This window comes from Haliotis rufescens, unplaced genomic scaffold (genome assembly GCF_023055435.1).
Source record: "Haliotis rufescens isolate VD_foot unplaced genomic scaffold, xgHalRufe1.0.p SCAF_1, whole genome shotgun sequence".
Classification (NCBI taxonomy): Eukaryota; Metazoa; Mollusca; class Gastropoda; order Lepetellida; family Haliotidae; genus Haliotis; species Haliotis rufescens.
The window spans coordinates 10,150,072-10,170,457 of NW_025963779.1; the positions used below are offsets into that span (position 1 = coordinate 10,150,072).

Below are 20,386 nucleotides of genomic sequence, written 5' to 3' on the forward strand. Positions count from 1 at the left end.
CCTAAGGACTAATAGAAATTTACCCTGTTTAAGGGTTTTGCCATATGTTATATTAACAAGTGGACTAGAACTGTTAGTTTCTAACGCTGATTTTAGTACTCCTTTAAGTATTGAGGTGCTAGGGGACTGTTTTTCTCGAGTCTGGATGTAAAGAAAACAGTCTTCCCCTGTGAATGCATCCTCCAGGTGTACCTGAAACCTACGATGGTGTGTTCGAATTCCCCGATATTGTTTCTTGGTGTGATTGTGGGCTTCAACAAGGTCAAAAGTTGAACCACTTCAGGTTTTCCTACCAGGGTTTATACCTGAAATACTGTACAAAATACCATTAAACCCAATTCCCTCACTAGTGCAGTTAATGCATTTGCCCAAACAAGTATGTTGCGTCCAATTGAATGTGACCTTATTTCAGTATTTAATACAACACCCTGTCAAGCAGCTGTCATCAGCCACATGGTAAAGCTGAAGAAAGAGCAGCCCTTTTATTCAAATCACAATGCCACTTGTTTTATGCCTATATTAGCCAGCAAGTACAGTTTTCCACATATTCCAGCAATATCAAACATTGCATCCCTGCGGGGATAAAAAAAAAGGGTCTTCAACTTCATGGGCAAGCACTTTAACCTCAATGCTGCCCAGCCACCCCTTTTGCCTCCATTAAGTTTATGATCTGTATGACACTATTAGAGGTTCTGACTGTTCGAATAGAGTGTCAAATGAGTAGCTGTGATGCAAATATACACAAAACTTTCTAATAGTCCCAGGGCAAAGGTGGCCCTGTCATCTAACACGCCGCAATTTGCCGTGCAGAGATGTGTTTCTTTGACATACCAGAAACCTATGACTGTGGGTTCGAATCCTGGTTCGCCACAATACCAATGCTCATGGGTTTCATCAAAGTCATCACATCAGGCCTGCATCTCTTTGGGCTTTCCTCCCACATTAAGCTGACATGCCGTGATATAACTGGAATACTGTTCAAAGCCAACTCACTTACTCTTATCAGTCTCAAGTGTTTTTGTGAAATTACTGAATCAGAGCTACTGTCACGTATTCAATCCGAAATGCCAACATCAGTATTTGAAAACAGACAACAGGTAAATGTGAGATGACACACCGCTTTATTCACAGTTTGCCATCTTCCTACAGCATGCACTCCATCTTCCACATCAGCATAAGAATATATACAATATGAATAGCTTGCAAAACTACTTGGAACAGGACTTGTTTGGATGATGATGATTAATGTCCATTGAAAACAAGATTCCAAGTCATTTCTTGTACACACCAACCAGAATATTCATGCCAGAATACACTCACGGGACAGTTTACAGCTTGATCAGGATCATGAATATGATGTGTATTAACCTTCAGGGAAATATTCGGTTATTACACCATGAATGAATATGAATGTACTTCTTGGTGAAATGATATCGTCAATATCTCGAATTGTGTGCAAATCTTTGTTTAGTTTTAACAACAGATTTTTTCATTAATCATAAACTGAGCAAAAAAAAGTTAGGGATAATGAATATGGGAACATATTTTATGAAACTGAGTCCCCCGAAATATGTATGATCCCTTACTATATTTGTTCAGTATACATAAACGTCTTTGGTGAAGATGTAACATCTTTTGTCTTCATGCAGCTCTGTTACTGGCAGACACAAACATCAGCGAGACATGATGCACAATTGATGTATGAAATTCTGCTGCTGATGTTTCACTCATGTCACCTTAATCTCACTTTGCGACCTTCGTCAACATTGACAGTAATGGGGGAATTGTCGTCTTCACAGGGGAGGTAAGTCTGTCATATTGCTTTCCTGTGGTACTCAGGAGGGGCCACAAAAAAATCATTCAGACTGAATAATGTCGACGAGTTTTTGTGTAGGTATCTGGAAAACAGAATTTAAAAGATTGAAACAAATTAACTCTCAAAAATACAAATGTTTATGGTATTTTATGACCGAATCAGTGCTTGAGAATGATGCCACGTAAACTACCACATCCACACTGAAACACACTTTTCAAACACATTCTATGTTTGCATATACCCTGCACTATCTAATTTCAATGTCCTACTCCTTAGCAGCAGATCCAGGATTGAAAATGAGGGGTTCATGATGTGAAGAGAGGTGAATGGGATTTCACATTGCGGTCAAGATTATTTCACTCACACAACATACATCACTGCCCGACTACATGTGACTGGCTGCTTGTACCATTCAGGACTTATACTGGTTTTATAGTGCCAACCCACAGTTACTATGCCACAGATGAACATGGACAACTCAAGATGCATCTCTTGTTTTATTCCCTTCATGCCGAGCGCCAGGCAGAGTAACAACAAGTACCATCTTTTGATATGATGCAGCCAGGGAATTGAACCCCAACCTTCCGCCCTCATTCATGAAAGGAACAAAAACACATGATGAGATGATAGGTACAGGTTGCCATGTAAGGTATCTTAGGTTTCGCATACCCCCCCGATCAACGAGTGCCCTAATCTCCAACTTAACCCCCCTAGATCCACCAGTGCCCTAGTCTTCAACTTAACCCCTAGATCCACCAGTGCCCTAGTCTCCAACTTAACCCCCAGATCCACCAGTGCCCTAGTCTCAAACTTAACCCCCTAGATCCACCAGTGCCCTAGTCTCCAACCTAACCCCCCGATCCACCAGTGCCCTAGTCTCCAACTTAACCCCCAGATCCACCAGTGCCCTAGTCTCCAACTTAACCCCCCGATCCACCAGTGCCCTAGTCTCCAACTTAACCCCCAGATCCACCAGTGCCCTAGTCTCAAACTTAACCCCCAGATCCACCAGTGCCCTAGTCTCCAACCTAACCCCCAGATCCACCAGTGCCCTAGTCTCAAACTTAACCCCCTAGATCCACCAGTGCCCTAGTCTCCAACTTAACCCCCTAGATCCACCAGTGCCCTAGTCTCTCACTTAACCCCCAGATCCACCAGTGCCCTAGTCTCTCACTTAACCCCTAGATCCACCAGTGCCCTAGTCTCCAACTTAACCCCCTAGATCCACCAGTGCCCTAGTCTCCAACCTAACCCCCCGATCCACCAGTGCCCTAGTCTCCAACTTAACCCCCCGATCCACCAGTGCCCTAGTCTCCAACTTAACCCCCAGATCCACTAGTGCCCTAGTCTCCAACTTAACCCCTAGATCCACCAGTGCCCTAGTCTCTCACTAAACCCCTAGATCCACCAGTGCCCTAGTCTCCAACTTAACCCCCTAGATCCACCAGTGCCCTAGTCTCCAACCTAACCCCCCGATCCACCAGTGCCCTAGTCTCCAACTTAACCCCCCGATCCACCAGTGCCCTAGTCTCCAACTTAACCCCCAGATCCACCAGTGCCCTAGTCTCCAACTTAACCCCCAGATCCACCAGTGCCCTAGTCTCTCACTTAACCCCTAGATCCACCAGTGCCCTAGACTCTCACTTAACCCCTAGATCCACCAGTGCCCTAGTCTCCAACTTAACCCCCTAGATCCACCAGTGCCCTAGTCTCCAACTAAACCCCCAGATCCACCAGTGCCCTAGTCTCCAACTTATCCCCCCAGATCCACCAGTGCCCTAGTCTCAAACTTAACCCCCTAGATCCATCAGTGCCCTAGTCTCCAACCTAACCCCCCAATCCACCAGTGCCCTAGTCTCCAACTTACCACCCCCCACCCCGATCCACCAGTGCCCTAGTCTCAAACTTACCCCCCTCTTGATCATCCAGTGCCCTAGTCTCCAACTTAACCCCTAGATCCACCAGTGCCCTAGTCTCCAACTTAACCCCTAGATCCAACAGTGCCCTAGTCTCCAACTTAACCCCTAGATCCACCAGTGCCCTAGTCACCAACTTAACCCCTGGATCCACCAGTGCCCTAGTCTCCAACCTCCCCCCGATCCACCAGTGCCCTAGCCTCCAACTTAACCCCCAGATCCACCAGTGCCCTAGTCTCCAACTTAACCCCCAGATCCACCAGTGCCCTAGTCTCCAACTTAACCCCCAGATCCACCAGTGCCCTAGTCTCTCACTTAACCCCTAGATCCACCAGTGCCCTAGTCTCTCACTTAACCCCTAGATCCACCAGTGCCCTAGTCTCCAACTTAACCCCCTAGATCCACCAGTGCCCTAGTCTCCAACTAAACCCCCAGATCCACCAGTGCCCTAGTCTCCAACTTATCCCCCCAGATCCACCAGTGCCCTAGTCTCAAACTTAACCCCCTAGATCCATCAGTGCCCTAGTCTCCAACCTAACCCCCCAATCCACCAGTGCCCTAGTCTCCAACTTACCACCCCCCACCCCGATCCACCAGTGCCCTAGTCTCAAACTTACCCCCCTCTTGATCATCCAGTGCCCTAGTCTCCAACTTAACCCCTAGATCCACCAGTGCCCTAGTCTCCAACTTAACCCCTAGATCCAACAGTGCCCTAGTCTCCAACTTAACCCCTAGATCCACCAGTGCCCTAGTCACCAACTTAACCCCTGGATCCACCAGTGCCCTAGTCTCCAACCTCCCCCCGATCCACCAGTGCCCTAGCCTCCAACTTAACCCCCAGATCCACCAGTGCCCTAGTCTCCAACTTAACCCCCAGATCCACCAGTGCCCTAGTCTCTCACTTAACCCCTAGATCCACCAGTGCCCTAGTCTCTCACTTAACCCCTAGATCCACCAGTGCCCTAGTCTCCAACTTAACCCCCTAGATCCACCAGTGCCCTAGTCTCCAACTAAACCCCCAGATCCACCAGTGCCCTAGTCTCCAACTTATCCCCCCAGATCCACCAGTGCCCTAGTCTCAAACTTAACCCCCTAGATCCATCAGTGCCCTAGTCTCCAACCTAACCCCCCAATCCACCAGTGCCCTAGTCTCCAACTTACCACCCCCCACCACCAGTGCCCTAGTCTCCAACTTACCCCCCCTCTTTATCATCCAGTGCCCTAGTCTCCAACTTAACCCCTAGATCCACCAGTGCCCTAGTCTCCAACTTAACCCCTAGATCCAACAGTGCCCTAGTCTCCAACTTAACCCCTAGATCCACCAGTGCCCTAGTCACCAACTTAACCCCTGGATCCACCAGTGCCCTAGTCTCCAACCTCCCCCCGATCCACCAGTGCCCTAGTCTCCAACTTACCCCCCGATCCACCAGTGCCCTAGCCTCCAACACTAGCCCAAGCCCACCCTGGTCAATTCTGTTCCACTTGATCACCTGATAATCATAAGAATAGCCCATATGTTCATATTAAAATAGAAAACTTTCTGGGGAGAAAATCTGAAAGGTTGAAATGTCCTTTTTTACCCTAAACAACATTAACATAGCCATTTTACACCACATCCTCACCCTAAGGTATGCTCATGGGGCTACTTCTTTCTTGTGATTTACTTGAGGAGTGTTAGTTAAAATTTAACGTCACATCGACAATATTTCAGCCATATCCTGACGAGAGAAAGTACTACATTCAAAATAAATATATTTAGACTATAAAAACCTGTCGTGGAAAGACAGTAAAATAACTAGACTTATCACAGATTTTATTTAAACCTAGCATAGAACCATAAACATATATCACCATACCTAGTGCCTGGTCACCATACCTAACAATACATGATAAAAACAAGCTGTAGATCCTCAGCTACAGAAGGTAGATCCCCATACTAGGGACCGAGGGGACTTACAGTACCTTTGCTACCTGCATTGACCCCAGCAGGATTAACACCATCCCTTCATTCGCCAACAATTGTACATAATAAGCCACAATTAAAATGACAAATATGCAATGTATAAAAGCGTAGGAGATGGAAACTTTCTTTGAATGACAGGGACATATGATACCCTCTCAGGACTTACTTGAGGAAGTCATGGATGTGGGTGAGGAGAAGCTGCACACTCTTCTCATCCAGCGCCGTGTAGGCCAGCATCCCTCCCAGCTTCACTGAAAACACACGTCCAGTGTTACATGCATACTTCACATACACTGCCACTGAGTCATCAAGGACTCCAAACTAACTGCCCTTGGCAAATAAAATAGGGAAAACCATCATTTTGTTCATAATTGGAACTTTCTGAAAGGTCCTTATTTTCTTGAATTCGGTGCCAAAATGTAAAACTGAACATTAAAGTTGCCTCTAGCTATTTGTAGTCTTGTCAGGGAAATGCAAGTCACCTCTGCCAAAGCTATGACATTAGTCACTATAATAATGACATAACGTGGCAATACACATACACTTTATGTAATGTATTTGGGAATTTGTACTGACAATTGCTTCAGACTTGTGGGTGAATATCAGCCTCTGAGTAGGTCCAGATAAATCCCTGACTGCATTACCTTAATATAAAGTGATGCTTAATGGTAGCACATCTGATGTTGCCGGAGACTAAACATGACAACTGGAGGTATGAAATGTTCAAATGTGTGTACAGTTTACAGAGAGTGAGTGAGTTGGGTTTAAAGCCACTTTTAACAGTATTCCAGTTATATCACGGTGTGTCAGCTTAATGTGGGAGGAAAGATCGAAGTGACGTTTACCACTTCAGGTGAAACCCACGAGCACAGGTATGGTGCTGACAAACCTAGAAACCTTGAACCCACAATCATAGGATTCTGGCGTGCCCAAGGGATGCAACTCTGCAAAGCGAATCGTGGCGCCTAAGATAACTAGGCCACCCGTGCCACCTGTGTACAGTTTACTGACGTTTGCAGGAGGACATTAGAGTGAAGAACATGTGCTCATTCCTTTGTTTGTTTCCTATTGGTTGTGTCACCACATTCATATGAAAGAAATTAAGGAAGTGGTTTCATCACTGATATCATATGATGTAATATCTTTGCAAAAATTTATTACAATATTTTTGTGTTAAATTGCAAGACTGGGTGCCGTTGTACAAAACAACCTAGCGCTACGACTGTCATAAGTCTATGTTAATTAAGGTATGGTAGTTACGATCACCTTGGCGCTAAGATCGCTTTGTACAACGGCACCCAGATCAACAATTCTACGTACCGAACAAGCGTAGAAGATGCACAGCTCCATAGATGCTGCACATAGTGGAGTCACCCTTTTCTGATAAAATCTGGGGACAAGAGACAATCAGTGCTATTCAGTCAATCAACAGAAGTTATTTGAAGCTCGCTTTCTTTTTGAATAACCTAAGTAATTGTTTCTGGTTTCATCACTCAGTGTACAATGAGGCATTTAAGACCAAAACCTGATCCTGCTGTTACACATAAACCAATCAAATTATTCAACATATCCAGTGTACATGGTCAATCTTATTAAAATCAGATCTTAGTTTTTGCTACCGCTAAAGAAAGATCATGAAACCTTGAAAAGGTTAACATTGGGTATCCCAAACGACTGATTTCAGGCACGGATTGTACAACTGATTAAGTCAAAATCATCATCTATCTCTTGCTCAATGAGATAAACATTTGACCAGAAGAGACTTTGCATAGCCCGTGGAAATCCTGCCATACAGTCTCGGCCATCTTTTAGACATTCCTGAATATTCTTGTGTTCAGTTTTCAAATTATGAATCAAAAACTTTGTCCAAATATTGTTCAAAGCGTAGTGTGGCTTGTATGTAGCTTGTTTGAAATTTGTGCAGTATAACTTGAGAAAGCAGCCTTTTCATTGGCTAACGTTGACTTCGTGTCAGTCATTTCATTGGTTGGTCAAGGTTCGCAAAAAGGACTGATGTGACCAGTAATGGGATGTCCTGAGATCATTGTTTATCGGTAGTAAAAACTTTAGACCTGAATTAAATGACATTGTGTACATGGTGTGAGTAGCGTTATTAGATGATTTCTGTCAGTCAGGGGACTTGTTTCCATTCTGAGCATGTTTGCAATTGATTAGCCAGTACATTAATAAAGCAATTAAACTACATATTGTGAAGATATAACACATGGACATTGCTATTTACCTCTCCATATTGTGGTCTCTCGAACTTGTAGAGCAGCTGTGTGCCCAGCATGACATTGAAGTACTCCTGGATACCATGGGACATTTCAATCACAGCGTCTCTGTACAACAGAGGAAACAAGTGATTTGAAACCTCTCATTGACCAATGAGAAGCAGGTATTTTCCAAAGTCGTCAATGGTCATGGCCACAGCTACATGTACCAGCAAAATATAGCAGAGTGCAAAAATCTTCAGTCGATTGTAATTGTTCAGTAACAATGTTAATGACAAAGTGAGTGGGGAGGAATTTTTAGCAATGTTTCAGCAAAATCAACCCATGAATGGCTATCACACACTGCCCATGTAAAGAAAATTGAAGTTTAAGCCCTGAGCAGCCAAGCCAATAGCCATTTGTGTGGGCATGAATGCGACCCAGTACCACGTGGTGCAAGTTGGTATCATGTCCTACACAATACATCAACCAGGTTTTGTGAATAGAATTTGTATCCTAATGTCTCCTTGGTATCCTAAAGTCTCCTTCACTCTTCCAATTGTGCGTTAGTATTAACATGATCATTTATGAAAAACATTTCAAGTGAATTAATGAATGAATGTTGTTTAATGGCATAGTCAAACGTGTTCCAGCTTTATAAAAATCAATGAAGGAACTGAGATTAAGACGTTATATTAGATCTCCCAATACAATGCAAGCTCTAAGACAGAGCACAAAACATTTCTTCCATAAAAATTTATTTGTATTTGTATTTGGTTGTTATTACTTAGATCGTGCGAGAGATGAAACATATTTCAGGTTCAAAATTACCTTGCATTCTTTCTCGCTCTGCACATGCTGCCCCTTGTCAATACGAGCGGACAAATGGAGTTTTAGGGCTCGGTTAAAAGAGAAAACTTACTTGTTGGGGTTATTGGCCTTGGATGTTTTTGTCTTCACGTACTCATCCAAGATATTTTCAACTGTCTGCCTGGCTGGGAGGGTGACCAGCTGAAACACATGAGTATAGATGTTACATACAGCCTACATAGATGTTACATACAGCCTGTATAGATGTTACATACAGCCTGTATAGATGTTACATACAGCCTGTATAGATGTTACATACAGCCTGTATAGATGTTACATACAGCCTGTATAGATGTTACATACAGCCTACATAGATGTTACATACAGCCTGTATAGATGTTACATACAGCCTGTATAGATGTTACATACAGCCTGTATAGATGTTACATACAGCCTGTATAGATGTTACATACAGCCTGTATAGATGTTACATACAGCCTACATAGATGTTACATACAGCCTGTATAGATGTTACATACAGCCTACATAGATGTTACATACAGCCTGTATAGATGTTACATACAGCCTGTATAGATGTTACATACAGCCTGTATAGATGTTACATAAAGCCTGTATAGATGTTACATACAGCCTACATAGATGTTACATACAGCCTACATAGATGTTACATACAGCCTGTATAGATGTTACATACAGCCTACATAGATGTAACATACAGCCTGTATAGATGTTACATACAGCCTGTATAGATGTTACATACAGCCTACATAGATGTTACATACAGCCTACATAGATGTTACATACAGCCTGTATAGATGTTACATACAGCCTACATAGATGTTACATACTACATAGATGTTACATACAGCCTACATAGATGTTACATACAGCCTGTATAGATGTTACATACAGCCTGTATAGATGTTACATACAGCCTGTATAGATGTTACATACAGCCTGTATAGATGTTACATACAGCCTGTATAGATGTTACATACAGCCTACATAGATGTTACATACAGCCTGTATAGATGTTACATACAGCATGTATAGATGTTACATACAGCCTACATAGATGTTACATACAGCCTGTATAGATGTTACATGCAGCCTGTATAGATGTTACATACAGCCTACATAGATGTTACATACAGCCTACATAGATGTTACATACTACATAGATGTTACATACAGCCTGTATAGATGTTACATACAGCCTGTATAGATGTTACATACAGCCTGTATAGATGTTACATACAGCCTGTATAGATGTTACATACAGCCTGTATAGATGTTACATACAGCCTGTATAGATGTTACATACAGCCTATATAGATGTTACATACTACATAGATGTTACATACAGCCTACATAGATGTTACATACAGCCTACATAGATGTTACATACAGCCTATATAGATGTTACATACAGCCTGTATAGATGTTACATACAGCCTACATAGATGTTACATACAGCCTGTATAGATGTTACATACAGCCTACATAGATGTTACATACAGCATGTATAGATGTTACATACAGCCTGTATAGATGTTACATACAGCCTGTATAGATGTTACATACAGCCTGTATAGATGTTACATACAGCCTGTATAGATGTTACATACAGCCTGTATAGATGTTACATACAGCCTACATAGATGTTACATACAGCCTACATAGATGTTACATACTACATAGATGTTACATACAGCCTACATAGATGTTACATACAGCCTGTATAGATGTTACATACAACCTACATAGATGTTACATACTACATAGATGTTACATACAGCCTACATAGATGTTACATACAGCCTGTATAGATGTTACATACAGCCTGTATAGATGTTACATACAGCCTGTATAGATGTTACATACAGCCTACATAGATGTTACATACAGCCTACATAGATGTTACATACAGCCTGGATAGATGTTACATACAGCCTACATAGATGTTACATACAGCCTACATAGATGTTACATACAGCCTGTATAGATGTTACATACAGCCTGTATAGATGTTACATACAGCCTGTATAGATGTTACATACAGCCTGTATAGATGTTACATACAGCCTGTATAGATGTTACATACAGCATGTATAGATGTTACATGCAGCATGTATAGATGTTACATACAGCCTGTATAGATGTTACATACAGCCTGTATAGATGTTACATACAGCCTGTATAGATGTTACATACAGCCTGTATAGATGTTACATACAGCCTACATAGATGTTACATACAGCCTACATAGATGTTACATACAGCCTACATAGATGTTACATACAGCCTGTATAGATGTTACATACAGCCTGTATAGATGTTACATACAGCCTACATAGATGTTACATACAGCCTACATAGATGTTACATACAGCCTGTATAGATGTTACATACAGCCTGTATAGATGTTACATACAGCCTGTATAGATGTTACATACAGCCTGTATAGATGTTACATACAGCCTGTATAGATGTTACATACAGCCTGTATAGATGTTACATGCAGCATGTATAGATGTTACATACAGCCTGTATAGATGTTACATACAGCCTGTATAGATGTTACATACAGCCTGTATAGATGTTACATACAGCCTGTATAGATGTTACATACAGCCTGTATAGATGTTACATACAGCCTGTATAGATGTTACATGCAGCATGTATAGATGTTACATACAGCCTGTATAGATGTTACATACAGCCTGTATAGATGTTACATACAGCCTGTATAGATGTTACATACAGCCTATATAGCAGGATATGTCAAACCTTAGAACCTCTTCAGTACAGACTTCATTAATCAACTTGTTACAATGATGCATGTTATCTGATGTGCTTACCAAGTTTCATCGAGAAATATTGAATGGGTAATGCTCCGTAAAGTACTACTCCCTTAGACTTGCAAAAGAGTGAGTGAGTGAGTTGGGTTTTACGCCGCTTTTAGCAATATTCCAGCAATATCACGACGGGGGACACCAGAAATGGGCTTCACACACTGTACCCATGTCGAGAATCCAACCCGGGTCTTCGGTGTGACGAGCGAAGGCTTTAACCACTAGGCTACCCGACCGCCCCAGACTTGCAAAAGATCAAATTCTAAAATATCATGAACAGCAAAAGGCACCATTTCAGCACTTGCTTCATGTGCATAGTTTCACAAAGAAATAATGAACATTTTATGAGTTTTACACCAGAAACACACCCTACCCTCATCCGAACCCAAGTCCATCTTGTTGCCCATGAAATGAACATAAAACATAAAACTTCCAAACATTCCTGCATAGCAAAATGCACTAGATCTGTGAGTGAGTGAGGATGATTTTAAGCCACCAGCCATATGCATCACAATAAGTCAAGTACCAGGGGTGTTCAATTGTTATACCCAACTTGCCCTAAAAGTGAAAATAAAGTGCCTGGCAAGTGGGAACAATATCCTTTAATTTACCTTGGGCAAGTGCAATAATCGGCAGTGTCAACTTAGAAAATACATCAGTACCCATGTGGGGAATCGAACCCATGTCTGACAAGCTATCTCTTTAACCACTGATCTATCCATCATAGTTTTATGACACCCATGTCACGAGACAAAACTGGTTAGGTAGGCTGCTGCAACAACAAAACTAATCTCTTCACACATGACCAAGACATGCCTATCTGAGTTCTGACCATTTTCTGTCTAGTTATCAGGTCCCAGTCATCAACCAGCCATTGCTTCAGCTCCTCTGGGACGCGGATCTTCACCTCAATCTTTGACGTGAAGGACTCATCCTGGAACATTGGACAATTCAGTTTACAGGGAGATCAAAAGGCACATTGTGTTGGGGTGCAAAATAGGACACACTATCTCCATCTATTTCATACCTATGAAAGCTTAATTGGTGAGGATTGTGGGCGTCTGATGAGAATATAGGCTGACTAAATAGACCGGGTTGCGTTGATCAATGCTCATAATGCAAATCACTGGATTGTTGACAGACTTCCATCATATAGCTGGAATATTGCTGTGTGCAGCTGAACCAAACAATCAAGTGACTGACATCATGAGTATCTATCCACACAATTGGGATATGATGACATGCAATCAAACATGTTTCTGAGCCTGACGACATGATCCATTTAGTCAGCTCTTAGGCTGCTGGGGAACGGTATTCTTACTCAGAATCTACAGGGACGGGTTCTATAATACACCAGCCTTTTGGAAACATTACTAGCCAGTCGATAGTGTTGTTTCTAATGGAACCATTGAGATATCTGACATCGGATCATAGACACGCATGATAGCAAGAAAATATTTCTAAATTCTAATTTGTATTGACTTACCGATTCTACAGTGGCATCTGTTCTGGCTCTCTTTCTCTTTGGTTCCGGGGCAGGGGTTGGTATCTCTGCTTTAGGGGGGTCCACTGCGGGAGGAGGAGGGGGCGGTACAGGTGTGGACGTACCTGAAGGTGTGAGACAAATGCAATCCGTTCATCAAAACACTGAGTAGACTACCATTTAGTACTACAGCAGTTGCATATTCAGAGGCCATCTTCACAGAAAATGTGGATAGACATTATTAGACATGTCAAACGCATCTTAACATAAACTGCTTTAGTGAGTGTGGTTAAACACAGCTTTGAACAATGAGCGGACTGACTGACTTGAGTATGGTTTTACGCCGCTTTTAGCAATATTCCAGCAATATCACCAGAAATGGGCTTCACACATTGTACCCATGTCGGGAATCGAACCCGGGACATGGCGTGATGAGCAAACGCTTTAACCACAAGGCTACCCGACCGCCCCCATATGAGAGGAAGCCACCTGATGCAGGTCTTAGCTGCTTAGGGCCACCTGATCAACAGTAAATAGACTCAAACAGAGAAGCTTATTCATTCTGCCACTATTTCTTGTATTGAACTATCACTGCTGTAGGGGTGATCTCCCCATGTCAACAAATGAGCTTGCCCTATATCGACGGAAGAGCTTGTGATTGTGGACACACTCTAGATATGGTACTCATTTAGTAAACATGGTGTATGCATAGATCCCTTGGCAAGCTCAGAACTACTGTTTGTCTCCAAGTGAATGAGTACGGCTAACTCCGCCATCAGTGATATCAAGGTAGTCAGTAATATTCACACTATTATCAAGGTAGTTGGAAATATCCACACTATATCAGGGCAGTCGGTAATATCCGCACTATATCAAGGTAGTCGGTAATATCCACACTATATCAAGGCAGTTGGTAATATCCACACTATATCAAGGTAGTTGCTAATATCCATACTATATCACGACCTGTCTATGATATCCACACTATATCAAGGTAGTTGTTAATATCCACACTATATCAAGACCTGTCTATAATATCCACACTATATCAAGGTTGTTGTTAATATCCACACTATATCAAGACCTGTCTATAATATCCACACTATATCAAGGTAGTTGTTAATATCCACACTATATCAAGACCTGTCTATAATATCCACACTATATCAAGGTTGTTGTTAATATCCACACTATATCAAGGCAGTCTGTGATGTACCACTGCCTGTCTTTGCTGACATGAATATGATTGTTCTGTCTGAGATGAAATCACGAATGTTTTCGTTATCTGATCGACTACGTCGTTGCCTATGGTAGTTGCCATCTTTGTGAAGCGATACAAGATAAGAACAGCAATCTGATTGGATATCACGTTTTCATTACAAGGCGCACAACTCGTGATCTACGCGACACGACACCAGGGTCAAACCAAGTGAGTGAGTGAGTGAGTATGGTTTTACGCCGCTTTTAGCAATATTCCAGCAATATCACGGCGGGGGACACCAGAAATGGGCTTCACACATTGTACCCATGTCAGGAATCCAACCCAGGTCTTCGGCGTGACGAGCGAACGCTTTAACCACTAGGCTACCCGACCGCCCCAGGGTCAAACCAAGAAAAGTGCTCTTGATGTGGCAAGGGTAGAAACTAGGCTTTGATAGAGGATAGTGGAGGAAGATGCACTGTATCAAGGTAGGAGGTAAATATTAACACAATCTCGAGGCAGTCACAAACCCACCTACTGTATATATTCAATGCTTAGAGGTAGGATATGCAGTACCTGATGTTTGTTCTTTCCCTTCCTTGGCTGTGGTGTTATTGACCTTCTGTTTCTGTTTTTCATTGGAGGGTGTTGAGGCTCTCTCCTTGTCCTTGTCTTTATCCTTGTCCTTGTCTTTCTCTTGTTTCTTGGCCGTTTCTTTTTCCATCCGCTTTGCCGCTCGCAGCTTCTTGTTGGCAGCTCTGTGAACACCATCTCTCTTAGTGTATCATCTCAACATGTTTGCATCTAAGCTGACATAACACATGTTCGCAATGCACAGGCTCTGATAACATAGATTAACATGATTGCAATGAAAAGCAACTAAACTACGTGTCTGTTTGTTGCTGTGTGCAGCACTCAGCTATATTCCATCAATATGATGGTGGTCTGAAACAATCCATACTGGACCCGACAATCCAGTGATTGGCATGATGCACATTGATCTACACAATTGGGATACAATGACCTGAATCAACCAAGTCAGCGATTCTGACCACTCTATCCTGTTTGTCGCCTCATACTACAATCACAGGTTGCAGAGGACCAATGCTTACCCAAATCTTCACAGGGCCCTAAGATGCTTAAACAGTACTTTCATATTCACAATATAATGACAGTTGTCTCTGAGAAACTGAACTAACATGCTGTTCATATGTAAATTTCATAGGAATACCAAGAAGTCAAAAGTAAATAATTAATCTTTGCCATCAAATGTCAGTGTTCGACAAGGCAAGATCAGGAAGATTAGACTTGATACTGGTTTACTGGCAATAATCTTAAAAATGTGAATGAGCCGATAATACTAACTGGGATCAACTTAAAACTAACATCTGTCATCGTATCCCAATTGCGTGGATCGATGCTCATGATGTCAATCACTGGATTGTCTGGTCCAGACTCGATTATTTACAGACCGCCGTCATATAGCTGAGTGCGGCGTTAAACAACAAACAAACAAACAAAACAAAACTAATATCACAAATATGTATTGAAATATAAAGTGCATCACAAAGCCAGGTATGATGTTGTCCTGCACAAGGGAACAAACAAAAATATCAGCCTTTCAAGGCAACTAGCTGTTGATTTTATCATCCAAAACTGGCTCCCACAGGAGATATCGCTTGGGAGAGTAATGAGTAAATGTTACTTTAAGCCGCATCAGCAATATTCCAGCTATTCGCGGCTTCGGTTGGGAGAAATCAAACAGTATATCCAAGGAGATAAAATACACAAGGATGAGCTTCTCTATCTGTCTGTTGTTCTGATGGTGTTGGTTTGAAAGACTACACAGAATAGTCATGTTTCCAACATACCCATGAGCTTTTAATAATTCTTTCTGTTTCTGCAAACTAGCTTCATTGAATTTGAGAACTCGACTTTCAGGCACCCATTCGTCCCAGCTGAAAGAAAACCAGAGCGGTTGTAGTCATAATGATAAACATATCTTACTGATCTTTGCAATCCCTAGACACATCGCAGTAAATATAAAAGACATCCCGGAACTGAACTGAATTGTCCCTAGGCCATTTAGACAGTGTGAAGCATTCAAAGAACAGACAAAAAGGGACATTAAGAAAGCAGTTTGCGAAACGAACGGTAGACCGATGGCCCATGGCTATCAAAATTCTGATCGGTCTACAATGTGAGAAACCAAGCTTGACTGAGTGTCTATGATGATTAAATTGTTGGATCGGGTGGAATATCATAGCAGAAGTCTGCTTACGCATTATTACATTCAGACTTGTTTCATCTCATTGATTTGACAAAATCTATTCCCTTATCCAGCTTAAAATACAACAAGAAATATGTTTAAAAGGGTCTCTAATTCTTGCATTAAAATCTTTTCAAGGGATGCATGTCCCTGTGCTTCCTTTGAGGATTGAATGGTTTCGGATGTTGGGTGGCCCACACACAGACAGACACACAAATCTTGGCACAGTGATCTAGAAACCAATCTCATTAACATCAGATCTTAGTTCTTGCTACCGCTAAACAAAGATCTGAGGACATCCCATTAGGGGTCACATCAGAACAACCTTTCATTCGACCAATCAGAGCACCGCTTACCAGATCATGAAAGTGACAGTCGGAATGTGATTTAGAATCATGCAACCTCGAAAACTTAAACACAGGGTATTCTGAACGATAGTTACAGGCTTAACGACTGAATCCATACAATCTAGACCATCTATTAGCCATTCCAGAATGTTCTTTTGTTCAGGTTTCAATTTTTTTATTAAGAATTTGTCAAAATATGTTTCGAAGCGTAGTCGCCAATTTGAAACTAGTGCCATAAAGCATGAGAAAGCTACCTTCTGATTGGCTAATGTCAACTTCTTGTCAGTCATTCCATTGGTCGGTCAAAGTTTGCACAAGGTCGGTCTGAAGTGACCCGTAATGGGATGTCCTCTGATCTTTGTTTAGCGGTAGCGAGAACTAAGATCTGATTTTAATGACATTGTCTTGAAACAAGAATCAAATTGAAAATACACACAAAATATTCTTGTTTACAACAGAACTGGAAGCTTAGGCATGTTAACTATACATATATTCTGCTACTTCTAACTCACTTTTTGTTCCATCCGTTGTAATGGATGAAATAGCGGGTGATCTTCTCTTTTACTTCATACTTGACACACTGGAAGGAAACCAAGCATACATTTAACTGTCACTGAACACTGCACATACAGTGACTGCAAGACACTTAACCATGATTACTAGTTCAAGCAGCACACTATCGCCATAACCATGATAACAAGCAGATTTCCTGGAACCTCCAGAAATTGTAAAATAGTTGGCTTGAAGTTCAATCAGATATCAGCAAAATCATCTTGCAGAAAATTCATGAAAAATACTGCTCAAAAGAGTGAGTGAGTGAGTTGGGTTTAATGCCGCTTTTTTCCAGTTTTCCAGTTGTACCACAGCGTCTCAGCTTAATGAGGGAGGAAAGCCTGAAGTGATGCAGGTGTTAGACGCTTACCACTTAGGTGAAACCCACGAGAATGGGTATGGTGCTGGAAAACCCGGTAACATAATCGTGGCGAACTTGGATTCGAACCCACAATCACGGATTTCTGGCATGCCTAGGGGACGCAACTCTGCACAGAGAATCGTGGAGCCCTAGACTACTAGGTCACCTGTGCCCCCTGCTCAATAGAAGTTAAAGAAAACCCGATTTATTTCATATGGCTACAGTCAATCTGTCATGGTATGACAGATTAACGTTAGTCATATAAAAAAAAATCAGGTGTTCTTCAGAAGTTTCACTACTTTGGAGTAGTATATGACAAATTCAAGCATTTGACTTGAAAGGTAAAGTCAGGTCAGGTTTTGGGGATGTAGTAATGTGGTAATGTTTGTAATATAAACAGATGATAAACATACAATGATGACTGGTCAGATGCAATAAAAAAGTTGTTGGAGACTCAGCTATGTCAAGAGGGGAGTATTCCTCATCATGTTAATTTCTATGAATTCGGCAGCTGATCAGGCCTCTTTTATTAAATATATGTTTGACAAATATATCTCTTTCTTTCAAAATCGTGGACATTAAATAAAAAATAAACACATGAAAACATAGGAGCTGTTAGGTGACAAGGCCGCTTGGAGTATTGCTTTGTGTGACAACTGTAAGAGTTACTTCCCTTCCCATATTAACCTAGTTGTTATTGCTGAAACATTTACAGACACTGCAGTCAGAAAAGAAACTCTTCTTAAATTAAATGTCATTAAACAATGGTATTTATTGTGAAATGTTTGGTCATCTGATCTGTGAACTGACACCATGTAAAGAATTAAATGGAATTCATGTAAATAAAACATTCTTATCTTTGTGATGCCTTATAATAATGGCGCATGGGGTACCAGTCAAATCAGACCAGCTGAACAGGTCATAATGGACCATTGCTCTTGTTAAGCTGTGTGTGGGTGTTTGATGTTTACTGCTGTACACAGCATTACTCTAGCTTTATGATGGGGCCTGCAAATAATCAAATAACCATCTACACAGAGCTACAGATAAGCCGCATATTTGCGTAAAATACCCCACAAAACTATTCAAAACCCAATTACTTACATTAAACTTGCGTACAGAATAGCATGCATAAAATAAAAACTCAATTGTTTGAAAACAGCAGGCGTAAATACCCAATGAAGCTTTTCCAGCTACGTACAACGGAGCTACTTTACTTTCAAGCATATATTTAGAACCGTTATATACATTTCATTTTTTAAAATCTCAAAATGCTTACTGATCTTGGAAAAAAAAACAATAGAGGGATGAATAGAGGAGTGAAAAAAAATATTGGTTACCCAATGAAAAATGTAATAACCAAATTAAAAAAGAAACCTTCGAGTAAAAACTCAATTGCTCAAAAAGTTATTTGATTTACACATACATTAGCTGTAGGGTTGGCCATGCCCATGTTGCAAGTTCTTCTGTCTGCATGATTCTGTGTTTAAGTAATATGATTACCATGAGGGATTCTCAAGGAACATTTGGCATCATGATTGTAATATTCAATTAGTCATACAAACCTTAGCTTCATACAGGAGGGGTCCATGGAAGCACAGCACCTTTTCTCCTTTAAAAAACCAGAAAGCAATATTTTAATAATCTAAAATGAAGAGCCTCATGAACATCACCCAAAGTTCAACTCAGCCCTCTTAGTTACTGTCTTGCCCCATGCAGTGATGATTATCTACCATCCAGGACTGCACTCATGTTAATTAAGACAATACCAGTACGATGCTCTATTCTGAAAAAAAACAACAGTTAATGCATTTAAAATATATAAAATAGGTTGAAATGGCTTGTGTCTATAAATAGCTTGCAGTTCCAGAGTGAATTTCAAAGTGACACCCAAAAATAAGATATCCTGTCAAGATAAAATATCAAAGAAGGTTAATACATGGTATACAAATGCCCCTGAAGATGTGTTCATTGAGATTGCAAGGTGCAAAGATGTATGTTCAGTAGAACATGGATATACAAAATGCAACCGTAAATGTAGATATAGATAACGAGAATAAACCTTTCAAAAACGTTTTACGGTGACATAAGACCACATGAGTCGGAAATCAGAACGACCCGTTTAACATATGCCACTATATATCTCATTTGGGTTTATGAGTATTCACCTATCAAACTTTGTATCTGAACTTCTTAGGCACATAAATCAATTATTAAATTTACATGCATCCAAACGACTAGTGCCAAACAGTTTCATTAGTAACGCAGTTTCACGATGATTTTACACTTTGAGTTTGTGAACACTGCTCAACGAAGTTTAAACAACCCCCTCCAATATCGTGCACGAAAACTGGATGTCAATATCTTCGAAAGTTTATTCCACCATATTTTGTAAATTCAAGTACATTACCATCTTGGAACTTCATTTTGGGCGGCATTGTTGACTGCAAAATACGTTGTCCCCAACACTATGTCAACAAAATGTATAAATGTTGAACTTGTTGGTTTCTTTCTTTTCGATGCCGCCAAATGCATGTAGCGCACCTGTAAATATTGTGTCCTACGTCATCAATTTATGT

The 20,386-nt window shown here is 41.2% G+C and overlaps 1 protein-coding gene across 1 annotated transcript; it reads right to left on the minus strand.

Annotated features, from left to right (window-relative positions):
- Window positions 1–1,098: 1,098 nt before the first annotated feature.
- On the minus strand, window positions 1,099–20,386 carry LOC124147229 (mortality factor 4-like protein 1). Its single transcript, XM_046517884.2, has 12 exons — window positions 20,218–20,386; window positions 19,373–19,419; window positions 17,407–17,474; window positions 16,150–16,236; window positions 14,855–15,036; window positions 13,081–13,202; window positions 12,427–12,528; window positions 8,831–8,919; window positions 7,938–8,037; window positions 7,016–7,085; window positions 5,862–5,946; window positions 1,099–1,898 (listed from the first exon to the last, which is right to left on the minus strand). Exons 1-12 carry the CDS (start codon window positions 20,243–20,245, stop codon window positions 1,814–1,816), a joined length of 1,065 nt encoding a protein of 354 aa, XP_046373840.1. The 5' UTR covers window positions 20,246–20,386; the 3' UTR covers window positions 1,099–1,813.

Coding starts and splice junctions, on each gene's coding strand:
- LOC124147229 (XM_046517884.2), bottom strand. CDS start 20,245: ATGCCGCCCAAAATGAAGTTCCAAGATG. Junction 17,475..19,372: donor CCCTCCTGTATGAAGCTAAG/GTTTGTATGACT, acceptor GTTTCCTTCCAG/TGTGTCAAGTATGAAGTAAA. Junction 12,529..13,080: donor CAGATGCCACTGTAGAATCG/GTAAGTCAATAC, acceptor CCAATGTTCCAG/GATGAGTCCTTCACGTCAAA.